General features: G+C 35.4%; 2 protein-coding genes across 3 annotated transcripts in view; one reads left to right on the top strand and one right to left on the bottom strand.

Annotated features, from left to right (window-relative positions):
* LOC306842869 (glycerophosphodiester phosphodiesterase domain-containing protein 5-like) overlaps positions 1–9,249 on the top strand; it is a 28,089-nt gene extending 18,840 nt beyond the window's left edge. Inside the window, exons 11-16 of the mRNA XM_079374020.1 lie at positions 3,213–3,437; positions 4,620–4,777; positions 6,431–6,578; positions 6,659–6,741; positions 8,211–8,281; positions 9,119–9,249. Coding sequence (XP_079230146.1) covers positions 3,213–3,437; positions 4,620–4,777; positions 6,431–6,578; positions 6,659–6,741; positions 8,211–8,281; positions 9,119–9,225 — 792 coding nt within the window. The 3' untranslated portion in view covers positions 9,226–9,249. The remainder of the gene's footprint in view (positions 1–3,212; positions 3,438–4,619; positions 4,778–6,430; positions 6,579–6,658; positions 6,742–8,210; positions 8,282–9,118) is intronic.
* A 1,597-nt stretch (positions 9,250–10,846) lies between these two features.
* Positions 10,847–16,148, bottom strand: part of LOC306843109 (unconventional myosin-VIIa-like) — a gene marked incomplete at its 5' end in the record, with an annotated part of 55,440 nt that continues 50,138 nt past the window's right edge. Inside the window, 7 exons of one of the 2 annotated variants that reach the window (XM_079374383.1) lie at positions 10,847–12,978; positions 13,092–13,211; positions 14,113–14,196; positions 14,281–14,391; positions 14,798–14,983; positions 15,102–15,208; positions 15,870–15,957. In XM_079374383.1, coding sequence (XP_079230509.1) covers positions 12,886–12,978; positions 13,092–13,211; positions 14,113–14,196; positions 14,281–14,391; positions 14,798–14,983; positions 15,102–15,208; positions 15,870–15,957 — 789 coding nt within the window. In that variant the 3' untranslated portion in view covers positions 10,847–12,885. Of the gene's footprint in view, positions 12,979–13,091; positions 13,212–14,112; positions 14,197–14,274; positions 14,392–14,797; positions 14,984–15,101; positions 15,209–15,869; positions 15,958–16,148 lie in introns of both variants that reach the window. The other variant, XM_079374382.1, reaches the window with a different exon arrangement.

Raw genomic sequence — 16,148 nt, 5'->3', positions numbered from 1 at the left:
TTTCAAGTGTCATCCAGTTACCTTCTTGGATAGTTAGCATTTGTAATGTATTTATTAAAATGAAAAAATAATATAAATTAATATAAAATATAGTGCTGTCAAACGATTAATCACAATTAATCGCATCCAAAATAAAAGTTTTGGTTTACATAATATGTGTGTGCACTGAGTATATTATTATGTATATATAAATACGCACCTATTCATGTATATATTTAAGAAAAATGCATTAAATATATTTCTATATATTATGAGTTATATGAATATAAATATATGCATGTAAATATTTTCCAAATATATAAAGTGTGTGTTTATATATACATAATAAATATACACAGTGCACACACATATATTATGCAAACATAAACTTTTATTTTGGATGCAATTAATTGTTTGACAGCACTAATAAAATATAAAATAGTATCCTTTTGTAGTATGATCATTAAAAAACATCACAAATGACTGAGAATGTGTGCAATGCATTGTGGATGTAGGATTCAGTGCCATGTACTCTGATGCACATTTTAGCAAATATAAAAGGCTATTCGATGCATTGAGAAAATTGACAGAAAGAGTAAGAACAATAATATGCTATTTAGTGGTTGACCGATATTGTTTTTTGACAGCCGATGCAGATATCTTGGAAAGCCGATATGACCGATATAATTGTATTTATTTTAATTAATATTTAAGAAATTTAAAATAATTTGAAAATGGATTAAAAAATAAATATGTAAAATAAACACCTTCAATACTTCAGATAACAAAGTAATTTTCACAAATAAATAAACATTTTTTTTTTTTAAAAGTAAGTAAGCACTGTAACCAACAGGGCACTCCGTATTCTGGGACGTTTGTGTGCATTGGGAATCATATTTTTTTCGTATAAAGCAAGGTAACACTCATTTTGCATACAGCACACAGTGAAAATGGCATGAATATGACAGCGGGCAAATGCATAAAGCGCAGCATAATTTGAAATCACGAGTTTAAGTTTGCCGATCATGTCTCCGGTGAAGCTGAAGTCTCCTCTTGTCCGCATTCAATTCACACGGACCGACCGTCACACAGAGCACACGCGATCATGCACGATACAAACGCACGCTTCACAAGATCTCACAGCTGGATTCAAATACGTTTGCAAGGTTTGTGAAATTAAATGTTCATTAGACATTTAAAGATTTGTCTGAATGATGTAAATGCATATTTGCTAAATGCTGACGGCAAGAGAAAGTATTATAATGTTTGCCTTTCTATTAATAATAATGCAAAAGCAATCGTTATAATACTTTTTTTTATACATTTTAATTCCTTTGTTTAACGATGACAGCGAACAAGAGGGAGAATGTGAGCGTTGTGTGCTCAAGCGCTGCCGTTTTCAGCACCGTCAAAATAAAAGTCCCGTGTTGAACGCATCGGCCAAACAGAAAAATTTATCGGTCAATGCCGATATTTAAAAAATGACAAATTTTGGCCGATATATTGGCCGACTACTAATGCAATTAAGTGTTTTTGTTAATTTATTGGCTATTTGACGTGTTGTATTTGCACCTAGTAATTGGTTTTAAAAGGATTTTTGTTGTTTACTTATAGAAAGTATAATTACTATTTTTATTTGTTTTACCTCAAAGCTGGGTATTATAATATGTTGTGATGTTCTTTACAGGATTTTCCAGCCACATATTGTTCTCTCAGGGTAATTATACATAATAGAATCTATTTTATCAGAAAGCACACAGAATGGACTTGTATTTTTAGAGAAAACACTCAAATTCGTGGTGGTCTAAACAGATTAAAACAAACAGAAACCCATTATGGCTTATGAAAAGCCATCGTTCTGTAATAAAAAATAATGCAGAGCACATCCATATGTGCTTTGGTTCTTGGCCTCTTGATTAACCCGAGGATCCGTCTGAAATCCCTGCGAGGAATCAGCTGGGATTAAAGGATTCAGGCTGGAATCAGGCTTTGCCCGGAGGAAGCTCTCCCAGTGTAAAGTTCAGCGCAGGGAGTTTCAGGGCTTTGATGAAGTGAAAGGCTTGTGAATTGTAGTTTTACTGTGTTATCTTTGAGCTCCTAAAACACTGGATCCTATAAAGGATCTATAAAAGTGTTGTCAGACGGCTTGACATATTACAGGGGTTTTGAGGGTTTTATCAGCCGAAAACCTTAGACGTAAAATATTTATTTGACGTTTCCCTAGAGATTTGTCAAAAATTTTATGATAACTATTATTATTATTATTAAACTAAATAATTATAAAATCAAGAAATATATTACTGTTGTAATCTAAAATTCTACTGTAATTTTTTTATTCATTATTATTATTATTATTATTTATTTTTTAACTGATTATAAAAATTAAGATATAATACTGCTGTAACTATTATATATTATATTACAACTGTACTGTAAAATATACATAGTTAATTTTATTATTTTAACTAATTTAATAAAATCAAGACATATTACTGTATCTTTGTACAGGTCTTGTGTTTTGTGTTTTTAAATAGAAAAGTTGATGCTCCCTGGCATGATTTTTTAAAAACTGGATGAAAGCCAAAACCTGTGTGGCGATCCTTATATAAACCCCCGTTGACCAAGAGAACAGGTGATTTACATTGGAGAATTCTTCATGGTGCTGTCGCGGTTAATGCTTTTATTTCAGTTTTAAACCCTGAGGTTGCTTCTGTATGTCCTTTTTGTTCTAATAGAGAAACCATCTTTCATGCTTTTACGAACTGTTGTAGATTGCAACCTTTATTTCTAGTTGTAAGTAATGTTTTTAGAAGTTGTAATGAGACGTTTATTTTGGGGTTCAAATATGTGAGGAAAAAAAATTTAGTTTGTCAACTTGTGAATTTTGTTCTAGGCCAAGCAAAACTGGCCATTCATACAAGCTGGAAAAAGAAAATGGAACAGAATGTAAATCAGAACATAGTAGCCGGGTTTTCTAATTTGGTGAAATCAAGAGTTATGGTTGAATATTACTTTATTATAAGACTGTTGATGATTTTGTCACTTTTGAATGTATTTGGTGTTGTAATGAGGCTCTGTGCTGTTTTTGAGGGTGAATTGATCTTTACATTGTAATTTTGTTTTTTTTTGTATATATATGTATTTTTACTGTGTTGGAGTGTATTGTCAATAGGAGGTTTTTTGTAATACAAGTTTTGTTAAAATTCAAAATTCTCTCTGTCTCTCTCTCTCAGAGGGATCCTTTCGGTACAGCCTCGTCTCTTGATGCAGACGAGAGGGTTCGTGTCCAGAACCAGACGGTCCCCAGCCTGAAGGACTTCTTGAATCTGGCTGCTGAGCACGGGAGGCTGGTGGTCTTTGATCTGAGACGTCCCCCTCGAGGACATCCATACAGAGACTCGTGGATCATGCGCACGCTGGAGGTCATTCACAATGAGTCCTTCATTAACTCCAGCCAGGTAATTCATCAGCCCCAGCTGGATCAGCACTACTTTTTTCTGAGTAGTAAAGTAATGCATTACATTTTAATTTACAGTTACTTTCTGAAACAAGTAAGTCCAGTTACTTTGTTTCCCATGCAGAGATGGGCACTCGAGTTAGTGACTTGGACTCGAGTCGCATTTTTATAGATTTCAGACTTGACTCAGACTCGAGGAAAAGGACTTGTGAATATTTTAAAAGCAACTCGATTCTTTTATCCTTAAATGCTTATATAACTGATTTTCAAAAGGCAGGCCGCGAGCCGTAACGGCAGCACCATTTAAAAAAAAAAAAGCAGAGCGGATCACATAACAATCGCTCAGGGTCATTTATGGCAAATATTGTTCAGTGCTATATTCTGCGCCTCTTGGAACTTTAACTGAATACCCCTGACTTATATAATAAAGAAATACTTTATTTGTATGGTTTTGTAATATCTTTGTCACAGGCAATTTCCTTGTGTGTCATGGTAGATCAGACTCTTTTTATTGAATTTGATTACAGAAAAACTGTTCTGAACATGGTAATGGATTAAAACATAAGTAACAGGCTTACATCTTAACACCTCTTTTTTTTACAAAGCAGATCATAGATCATATATTTTGTCTATAGCCTATAAAACAGCTTCATAAATAGGAAGATTTCAATACATAAGGATTCTGAATGGGATTTTTCAAAGACTTAAGACTTGACTCCAAGTTAAAGTCTTGTGAACATCTCTGTTCCCATGTATTGAGTGACAGCTCTGGTGTTGAGAGAAATCAGGAGTAAGTGCAGAGCGTTGTGTGTGAACATGATCTTACTGTAGATCTAGACTAAATATCAACATGCATTTACTCATCTCACCTGCACTAAAACACTGTTCCTCAAAATCAATCAAAACAGTCAAATGCAAACTCAGAATATTATACAAACCTGCAATAATTAAATGTTAATTAAGACAAATATCATGTATGCATTTAATTCTATTTTATTAACCAATGTCTTTGATACTGACCTTCCAATTCAGCCATACTAAGCAAAAATGACATTTGTGTTTCTGACAGCTGAACTTTCCCCAACACTGGCCATAATAATTATAATAGCCTCATGGCATTTCACCGTTACCGTTTGTTGTGTAAAAATGAAGAAAGAATGGCTGAAGATGTGTTTTCTGGTAGGTGTTGTGGCTTCCGGCCGATCAGAGGAGTCTGGTGCAGGAGCTGGACCCGGAGTTGCAGCAGACGTCTGGAGATCACGCCTCCATCGAGGAGCTGCAGGAGGAGCACATCGTCCGACTCAACCTGCACTACAGCTATATGTCACAGGAGCAGATCAGGTACAGCCGATAGCCAGCGATTGCGTCTGGTCAGAACACTATTTGTATTTTAACCCTCGAAGCCCGCACCGGTGCGGTCTGTCTCGTATTTTCTTGATGACCGCCTAAAGAACTAAAAAAATCATTTTTGATCGTGTAGATTAGAAAAAGGAATCGTTTGACACTGTAAAGGGTCTACTTTTATTTGTGTATAATCATAATAACAACAAAACAATGTGCTTTTGTAAAATAAACTAAATAAACAGGCACTCTGTCACAGATACGTAAATAAAACAACATGAATCTCAGCGAATACTCACCTCAACGACACAAGAAATATATGTACAGAAAGCTTGAAATGTCTACTTTTAAATGAAGTCACGTCCAAAACAAATATTCTCTGCTGAAGTAATCTGTATGAAATCAACGCGATGCCCAGTTTTTCTAATCATTATCTCTAATGTGGTCACGCCCACGAGTCGATCGCGCTTTTCAAATTCTGTAATGTAAATGTAAACGCCCACATCGCCCCCGTAAACAAACGTGAAGAGTTCATCCCAGCTACTTTTTGTTTCTTGTCTCTACCCAGAATTTATTTAGAAGAAAACAATGCGATGCGCCATGCAGCTAGATCCAGTGGAGGATATATCATTCTGATGAGTAGCCTAAGATTAATTGCATCTGTTGTTATTGTGACATAACTTGTACACATTTTACTAGTTTTTTTTTTACTTGATTTATTCCCCAAACTATAATTTCTGACTACATGTATGAAATCAAGTGAAACATTTTGAAATATGTCATTTAATTGTCTAAATGTCTCACAACGCAGTATGTTTGTTTAATGTTTTATTATAACATAAAACCACAAGATATAAAAGTAGAACGAGTGTTAACACTATGAATGTTATTAGAGTCTATGAATGTTTGGCACAGATATGTGTTACTGTTTAAGTCTCAGTGTTCAGATCAGTATGTTCAATCATGTGTCCTTGACCTTCACTGTGTATATTTTTATCATACTGTGTTGCAAATAAAATACAAATAATAATAATACATATACAAATAATCAAAAACCCACATTATTTTACTCTCCTCGCACTGTTTCTTACCTGCCTCAGTCACATTCATATTGATGGCCCATTATGGGAGGCCCTTTGTCTCTCAGGTGTGAATCACTAAATGCAGTCCGTAACTTTTTGGGTTAAAAATGATCAGAAATCAATATTTGAGCAAGTACATAACCAGTCAGTGTTTAAAACTATTGCCCTACTTTAGCCCGATTCACAATGTTTAGGTTTCATAATAATGTTTTCTGATTTGAGTGGTACTGGTAGGAATTTGAGCATGCTGCTGCGTCATTGTCACGTCTGTAAACATAAAGACATTTCCCCGGCTAGTATACTATATCGCCTGTGTGGATGCTACAGGTGATGGATCGTTTATAGCCTTTTTGTGACACATGCGACTGAAATTAGATTATATTCTAGTTTTAAATGTGCACACAATGTAAGCAATTGTGACACAAATTAACTCCTTTAAAATAGAATTTAGTCTTTTATTGAAGTCTTCTGACTCATTGCTGAGAAAAGTTTTTACAATTAAAGAGTGTGAAACTTCATAATGTCTCTGACGGCTCAATAACGTCTCTTCTGAATGTGTCTGTGATTTCAGAAAGTACGCCTCCGTGAACATCAGCACTAACCTGTATGTGATCAGTCAGCCGTGGTTGTATTCGCTGGCGTGGTGTGCCGGGGTTCATTCGGTCACGACGAACGCTCTGCACATCCTCAAGATGCTGCAGCGACCCCTGTTCCTCATGGTGAGCACAGATCCCAAACCTCAAACCCTGTCACTGACCGACATGTGTCAGACAATCACACTTCTCTTCTCCTCACGCAGACTCCTGATGAATACAGTCTGATGTGGATCCTGACTGACGTCCTCTCTGCTTTTCTCATCGCTGCTATATTCATCTTCCACTGGTGAGTTCTGTTCAACTAACCAGAAAACCTGCAGCGCCACTTTATTCTCAAACCTAAACAAACGCACATGCATCGCACGTTCCAGATCTAAACTGCATAATGTCTGTTTAAATATAATTTGCAAGATTAGAACTGCATCAATTACAGTATGTCCAAATCATAGTTTGTTAGGTTAATCTGAATATTCTAATATTTTATGTGCAGTGAATGAAAAAGCATATTATTGCAAACGCTGCATCACCGTGTTCTAATAAAATAATTAATTAATTTAAAATAAAACTGTATGTGGTTGGTAGCTAGCTAGGTGAAAAGACTGTATCACATCTAGCTGCACCATTTTAATTCTCTTTTTTTTTGTGCATGTTGGGCCAGTGTCAAGATTGTGTTTGCATGCAATACTTTAGTAAACACAGTGGCATTTTTAGTGCCATGTTAATAAATAAATACTAAATCTATGATTATGAGTTTAAATTCATAATATTTTTAGAACAGTCAAAATTGCATGAATAGTTAATTAATGTGAAAATTTCACATACTCCATTAAAAAAAAGTCTTATATTGTTGGCTTTTCTTAGGTAAATGTTATGTCATAACTGTTATGATGATTCACAAGCTGTTTTATTGATATTGACGTTTTATTAAATTGCTCTGATTTTTTCCGACACCCTCTGATATCCATTCTTGTTTATTTCACGCTGTAACTAGTAGAAAAGAGGAGATAATTGATTTAGCTTGAACTGAAGCGAATACGGTGATCTCACGCTACATGAAAGAGTGTAAAAACACATTTATTGTTTGCATGTCATGATAAAATTGACAGAATTTAAAGCTTGAGACTGTTATTTTAAAAAGTAACAAAGCTTACTGGGATTATCGGGTGGCTGTAGCAATGCTAATAATTAGTGCTGTCAATTAATCGTGATTAATCGCACCCAAAATAAAAGTATTTTGTTTACACAATATGTGTGTGTATTGTGCACACTGATTATGTATATATAAATGCACACACAGACAGCATATATTTTGAAAATATTTACATATTTATATTCATATAATTTATATTATATATAAATATATTTAAAATATAAACATATATTTTTCTTAAATATATACATGCATGTGTGTGTAAATAAATAAATATACACAGTACACACACACACATTATGTTAACAAAAACTTTTATTTTGGATGCGATTAATCGCGATTAATCATTTGACAGCACTACTAATAATGAATTGACTTGAAAATGTTAAATATCATTTGCAAGCATTTATACGTCAATAAAACAGCTATTTGCCTCAGAAAAGACGACCAGTTAAGTTAACTGAATTGGAGTCCACTTTAACCTATTATTTTTTTGCATATGGTCCCAGGACTGACTTGCTTTGCCTGACTGAGTTGAAGGCTTCAAACGTTGTGAACATGCTGCATGTTTGTTGTAGTTCTATGATAAATGTTTGGTCCTGCAGGTGGCGTGAACGAGGTTTACCGTTCTGGTCGGGCAGCAGACAGGTGAATGAGTACAGCAAGTTCAGGACGGGTAAGTTTGATTTTTGGCCGTGAATCTGTCTTTGCTCATGTTTTTGGCGTGTTATGCTGCATGCGGCGTCCAGATTGGGTATTTTCAGAACGGCAGACTGCCAAATCTGCAGTTTACAGCACATTACAGTGAGTGTGATACTGCACTCAGTACATAATTGGCTGTACAAAATGTGCAATAAACTTTTGTGTTCTGAACATAGTGATTTGTGTGTGTGTGAGATATGGCACATTATTATATATTATAATGTATTACAATATAAATGATGTAAAGTACACACACACACACACACATATATATGTGTATGTATATGAAAAGATTTAGATTAGCGTTACAAAATTATCATTTAATCATAAAAATGTGAAATTAAAAATAGTTTTAAAAGGAAAATAATCTAAATAAACACTGATAATAATTTTGTTTACCAACCATTAACCAACATCAGAAAACCATTAACATGCACATTTTTTATTAAATTATAGAAATACATAGACTTTATACACTTAAAATGTTTATGGTCATTAGAGTTTGGTTGACAAAAGGTTTGAAAATCCCTGACCTAATTCCCCAGGGCAGTGGTTAAGTATGGGAATTAGTAGTCATATTTCCCAGAAGGCCTTGTTGTTCAGTGCTGTGATGTTTGCGTGTGTCTGTGCTGTAGACGCGTCTGAGGTCGTCGGCGTCCGCTGGAACCCTCTGTTCTTTGACGGGCCCTCAGTGTCCCGGGACCCCGAGCTCTCCCTGCATGTCCCCCCTGTGCATGGCTTCCCCGTCCCTGTCTGACCCTCCATCACTCTCATTACGAGCCGCTCTCATGTCTCTCCATCCGTCCGGCAGAGCTGAGCGACGTCTGGTCCATCTCCAGCATCAGCGTCCGCGGAGAGGCTCAGAACTCGCCCGTCACACCCAGCCTGCCCACCATCAGCGAGGAGCCGCCCGTCTGAAGATCTGTGGAGGAGCAAAGCCTGCAGCATCACACGTCCATTCACCGCTTCAGAGCGACGCAGACATCAGCCTGAGCTTCAAAGCAACTGAGGAAGATTTCTTGATTTAAAGATGCTTTTCATAAACTAGTCTGGACGAGGGTCAAACTTTGGAGACACAAGTAAGACTTTATGAAAACTGATATTAAATGACCCTTCATTATGGACCAGACAGGTGATATAAAGGCAAATATTAAATATGTGAAATCTAAAATAATATATACAGATATACAGGTATATATATATATATATATATATAAATAAAACTCATGTTTTGGGTCTGAGGAAGATCAGAAGTATTCTAAAGTATTTATTACAATAGAAGTAATAAAAAGTAAATAAAATATACGTACTAAAAAATTACACACATGACAGTTTAGCACATTTTCCCTAAAATTGTCATTACTCTTAGGTGTCCAGACATATTTCCATAATTCTGTTAAATGTACTGCAAAATTAAAAATAATTATATCTAAAAATTTATAGAATTGTATATATATATTATATTTATATATGTATAAAACTATATACATTTATATAGTATAAAACATAGTAAAAAAATTTAAATCAACTAATTAAATACAATTTTTACATTAATGAAATTTTATGGGAAAATGTGCGAAACAATAAACAGTAACATATAAGTGTGTATACATATATATTGTATATATATATAGCAAATAATAAATATATTATTTCTTATTCTGGGGCGAAATGCAGTTTATACTGTGGCAGTACCATGAAATTCATTTACCATGGTATTTACATGTACTCAGAGTAATGGAAAACAGTATGTTTGTGATATTTTGTTAAAAAATATCAAAAGTATTTAACCAATTATTTTCTCAATTGGTAGCATAAGATGAGTCCATCATCCAGTTTCTGTTGCTTCTGTGAAGTTCGTTTTTTTCATTAAAGACTGAATTTGCTTATTTTAGACCCAGATGCAAATAGCCTGATTACCGCGGTATGACGCATGGTAAAATGAACTGTCATTGTATTTAATCCAGAGTGTTTTGGAAGTATATAAGATGTCAGATCCTTTGCGTGATGTGATAAATTTGACAAACATTTACAATCAGGAAGATGATGAAAAGCCAAACAGACAATCTGGATTTAAAAGATGGAATTGCTGACATTAAAGTACAAAAGTGCTCAATCAGCCTCTGATTATACAAGGTTTCGGATTAATGTGATCAGCTTAAAGGTGTTTGTTTGCCAGAGAACAAACGCTCCTCGCGTCATCCGCAGCGTTTGCATGTTGAGCAGTCGCGCTCGGGCTTGCATACTTGCTTTGTGCTCCATCATGGGATGCTAAAACATTCCTGCCCGTAGAAAACGCAATGCCTAGCGTGATTTCTATTGCTTAATCTGTCTTAATGTAACTTATGTCTGTAAATATGATTGTAAACGGATCTTGAATGATGTTCTGATCAAGTATTTTGTCTTTTTTGTTACTCTATCATCAGCACTAATAGCCTAAATAAAAATATTTTTAGCAGACTCAATATATGCCTCGATACATAGTCACAAAAATATATTTTGATATGTTGCAATGACAGTATCACATCACAACAAAATTAGTGTTGTTCGTGTTTAATTTTCATTCATGTAATAAACACTACTTTTTACAGGAACATTTAATATAAAACTAATATGGTGCCTTTACAGAGTAAGAGTGGTCAGAAGTTTCTCTGCTCATAAATGAATCGGCGCACAAGAGACAGATGCATTAGTTTCTGATGTACAGTAAGTCAGACACATATGTGTTGAAGGACATTTGGTGCAAATAAAGGCCATAAACTGAATGAATAAAAAGATACAAACTAACAGATCAAACCTACTGCTGCTATATACACAAGCATCAAGAGTCGCTCAAAAATGGATAACTTCAAGGACTTCAGCGGTTTCATTCTAGCATATTAATCTATGGATCTCATGGAAACATGTCAGTCACATTTGACCCTAAAATGGATTCAAAAAAACAAAACGTTAAAATTTTACGCTAGGTATGTGAATCCTGTAAACACTGTACATTATATCTCAATTTAGCCTAGAGCATCTGGAGGTTGTTTTTTTTTTTGTAATTCTCAGATGTTGGTTTTCTTTAAATCCTCAGCTCTGTTTTATTACTTCAGTGTTTTTAACTCATACATTAAAGGCAGTGCAACAAATAGTATCATGATGCATGAACAACAAAAATTAGACCTCTAAATCAGGCTTTCTAAAAACAAGGTTTCCTCTATGCAAAAATTATTTTTCTTTAGGGTGAAATATGCCCTGAACATGTTATCGACAGGCTTCTGTGGTTCCTCTTTGTTTTTAATAAGGCCATGTATTTTTCTCCTTTTGTTCCCAAAATGCACTCCATATTCAGCTGTATTTATATTATGACTCGAGACCCATCGCTCTGAGGTTATAGTGGCAGATTAATAGATGAATGTTGCTCAAGTAACACTTTTAAAGGACTAGTTCACCCAAAAATGAACTTTTGTAGATTATAGTGGTGTTTTTATCAGCTCATTCTGACGGCACCCATTCACTTGCTGGGCAAGTAATTCTACATTTCTCCAAACCTGATGAAGAAACAAACTCATCCACATCTTGGATGGCCTGAGGATGAGCACATTTTCAGGATGAACTGTTCCTTTAAGATGCACATAAAAAGTCACCTGTCTTCCAAAAAATAAAAAAAATAAAAATAAGGCATGTTGTAACATTTTAAAAACGGAATCTATTAAATTTAAATCACAGAATTCTCAAACAGAACACTAACATTTGAACGATTGTAAAAGTTCTTTTTGCTGCCTTTAAAAATACGCATTCAAACCGCTTCAGAAACTCATGCAAATATTTTTCTGAATGTTTACCACATAAATAATCCAAACACGGTTTGTGAGGAATACAGCACACAATCTGCTTCAGGATTCATGTACTGTAGCAAAGCCATTCCGGTTCATATTAGACTCACGAAACTTAGTGATCCTGGACCACAAAACCAGTCATAAGGGTCATTTTTTTTGCTTTCCATTGATGTATGGTTTGTTAGGATCGGACAATATTTGGCTGAGATACAACTATTTGAAAATCTGGAAACTGAGGGTGCAAAAAAATCAAAATATTGATAAAATCTCCTTTAAAGTTGTTCAAATTAAGTTCTTAGCAATGCATAGTACTAATAAAAAATTAACTTTTGATATTTACGGTAAGAAATGGAATATGATCTTTACTTAATATCCTAATGATTTTTGGCATAAAAGTAAAAATGATAATTGTGATCCATACAATGTATTGTTGGCTATTGCTACAAATATACCTGTGCTACTCATGACTGCTTTTGTGCTCTAGGGTCACATTTAATACATATTCTAGAGCTATTCATCCAACAAAAGACATAAATCAGGCATCATTTCCCAAAAGCAGGAGCTTTGCTCAGAGGTAGTCATCCTCACTGGAGGCGGATGAAGAGTTTTCATCGGGATACTCGGAGCCCTGGGAGCTGGCCGAGGGGGTGCGGCTCATTCGCCACAGCTGGGACGCGAAGGCCCGCCCCCAGCTGCACGGCCGACCAATCGGCCGCAGCAGACGCACCAGCTCCGCTGCCTCGCGCCAATCAAACGTTCACTTGCTCTGGCCGCGCGAATGCCGCTGCTTGCTCATGCTGGTCAGCATCTGGCTGATGTAGGACGTCAACAGGTCATCCATTTTGTAGCCCTGTTATGAAACAAGGGAAATCAATCTACAAATCAGCATTTTCTCCTTTCATTAAACCATACCTGATGAAAGTTTGACACGACTACATTGCATGCAAGTCATTTTTCTCTCACCAGTGACGTCTCGCACAGAAGTTTGCTGCCCTGAACCAGGTTTCCGATCGTGATGTGAAAGTACGTGTTCCCACTGCTCCAGTTGGAAATCTTGGTGAAGGGATATGTGGTTAAAATATCCTGCGGATGAAGGAGAGGAATACACACATCACTGCACACTGGGATCAAGACAGAGAGGAAAAACACTGGAAACATGCCACCAAATTTCCCAGACGCACAAGTCAAAAATTCACCCATTACTATTGTATGGAAGCAGAATAATGACAATAGTTTTTGAAACAAAGCATGCTGAATTCCACAAATCGAAAAAAAAGATTAATTGCAATGCACCTTTTTTTTCGATTTGTGGAATTCAGCATGCTTTATGTTTCAAAAACTATTGTCATTATTCTGCTTCCACATTACTCCCTCATTGCTATTAAGTCATTTTAAAGTCTATTGTTCGCTTAAGTTTATTTTTATTATCACAAAAAAATTGAATACTTCATTAATCTGAACCATACAGGCCGTTAAAATGAAGGGCATGCAAATTTTGGAAAATAAATAAATAAAAATACTTGAGAAGTGCTTTTTCCCATCTTTGAACGATCACTATAATGCAACAAAGATTGCTAAAGTCGACAGATTTGACTAACAGACCTACCAATCTCTGTGTAAAAATAACATTACGATGCTGCCGTCTTTCTAAAATAATTTGGCTCCAAATCTCAGGTGAAAACGATCATTTTGACCCCCCTCTACAAAACAGTGGATTGCTCAGTAAATACTCGTGTGTGACATTTTATATTTTGCCTTTCATCACTCGTTTACCTTTCTTCAGAAAAATAGACAAAATCAAATATCTGAGACACTATAAAATCATAATGTACTCTTTTCAAATGCTTGTATGTTTTGCATGCTTTATATTATTTGCATTGTATAAGTCAGTTGCTAATATAAGTTGCAGTACTTTTCAGATGATAAAAAATGTAAAATATGGTAGTTGCATGATGAAACTGGAGTAAAAAGAGAGAAAACACACCTTGTTCTTGGGGTCGATCAGACTGACTCCGTATTTATTGATGGCTATCAGCAGGATCTCAGGGAAGTGCGGCTCAGTGGTTTGCTGCATTGAGAGAAACAGACACTGATCGCTCCATCCAGAGAAAACATGAAAACTGACTTTGACAAATTGCACAGATACCTTCACTTCAAAGAAGGCCGAACCAAATGTGGGCCATTTGAATATGACCTTCAGAAACATCAGCTTGGCTTCTTCTCTTGATTTCCCAGCATGCCTGTTGAAGTACGCCACAATCGACTGCAACAAGAGGAGAAACCGATAAGGACGAGCCAGTCATATCACAGAAATCATGTATTCAACCAGTGTTGGGAGTAATGCGAGTTACGTAATCAGATGACTTTATACAAAAGAAACTAGTAAAGTAATGCATTACATTTTAATTTACAAGAAAATACTTGAGAAAGAACAAAAAAACAAGCAAGTCAGCCCAGCCCTGCCCAGATTCGAAAAGTAACAACGCATTACTTTCCAAAAAAGTAACTAAGTAACGTAATTAGTTACTTTTTTAGGGAGTAACGCAACCCTGTAATGCATTACTTTTAAAAGTAACTTTCCCTAACACTGCCGACGAGCACAAGCCAGTCAGATCATCATGTATTGACGACTACAGGATCAGTCTGTGAAGAACAGCAGTGGCACGAACCCTCTTCCAGTCGTCAGGCGAGAGCTGGCGAATCAGATCCTGAGGAATCAGCTCCTTCAGCATCTTGGGGATGCTGGGAAAGTGTGATTTGTCATCCTCGAATTTGACCCGGTAGATCAGAGCGCCGAGCTGGAAAATCTCTTCTCTGGAGCATTTGTGATATCCACGCAGATACTTGGGAAGTTCCTTCACACGGGAGAGGGTTATAAAGAGAAGCTGATATGATATGCTATATTTGATATAGTGCTTTCCTCCAGTGTCTGTGGTTTCATGATGTGGTACAGCGATGTTTACGTCAGCTCACCTGATAATAATGGAAGATGGAGTCTGCGAAGGAGTCTTTGCCTGGAACCGTGATTGTCCACAACTTCTTCATGAAAAACACCTGGTAGGTCAATGAAGGCACTATACCTGAACAGCAGGGTTAGAGCCATTATTCTTCTACCCTTTGTAAAATAAAATAAAATAATGAAAACTGGTGGTGGATTCAGTGATTTACTCTGGTTCAGTTTAAAAGTAAATTAAATTAAAACTGGCGGTGGATACAGTGATTTACTCTGGTTCAGTTTTTTAATAAAATAAAATAAAAAATTAAAACTTTGGCTGTGGCTGATTTATACTAAATAATAATAATAATAATAATAAAAAGAAATTAATACTTTAATTCAGCAAGGATGCATTAAATTGATCAAAAGTGACAATAAAAACATTTATAATGTTACAAAAGCTTTTTAGTCCTAATAAATAAATGCTGTTTTTTTTTTTTAAATAAACGATTTATTTAAAATCCTGAAACATATAATGTATCACAGTTTCCACTTCCAAATCAGTATATTAATATGATTTCTGAAGGATCATGTGACTCTGAAGACTGGAGTAATGATGCTGAAAATACAGCTGTGCATCACAGAAATAAATTACAGTTTAACACATATTCACATGGAAAACAGCTATTTTAAATTATAATATTATTTCACATTTTTACTGTATTTTTGATCAAATAAATGCAGTTTAAGTTAGTGTACATGAGAGATGAATAGAGTAAACCCTACAGTACAATTCAGAGCTGTACCGTCTTTAGCGGGTCTCGCTTTCTTGATCCAGTCTGTCAGATGACGAACAAAGTCGAAGAAGAAATCCCCCTCAGGTACACTTATCACCTACAACGCGCAAACAGACAAAAAATAAAATAAAATATGTGTCCCTGCAGCACAAAAGCAGTCATCAGTAGCACAGGTATATCTGTAGCAATAACCAACAATACATTGTATGGATCAAAATTATACATTTCTCTTTTATGCCAAAAATCATTAGGATATTAAATAAAGATCATGTTCCATGAAGACATTTA

Source organism: Barbus barbus, assembly GCF_936440315.1.
Source record: "Barbus barbus genome assembly, chromosome: 23".
NCBI lineage: Eukaryota > Metazoa > Chordata > Actinopteri > Cypriniformes > Cyprinidae > Barbus > Barbus barbus.
The sequence above is the reverse complement of the archived record's forward strand: the minus strand, read 5'-3'. Positions and strand labels throughout refer to the sequence as shown.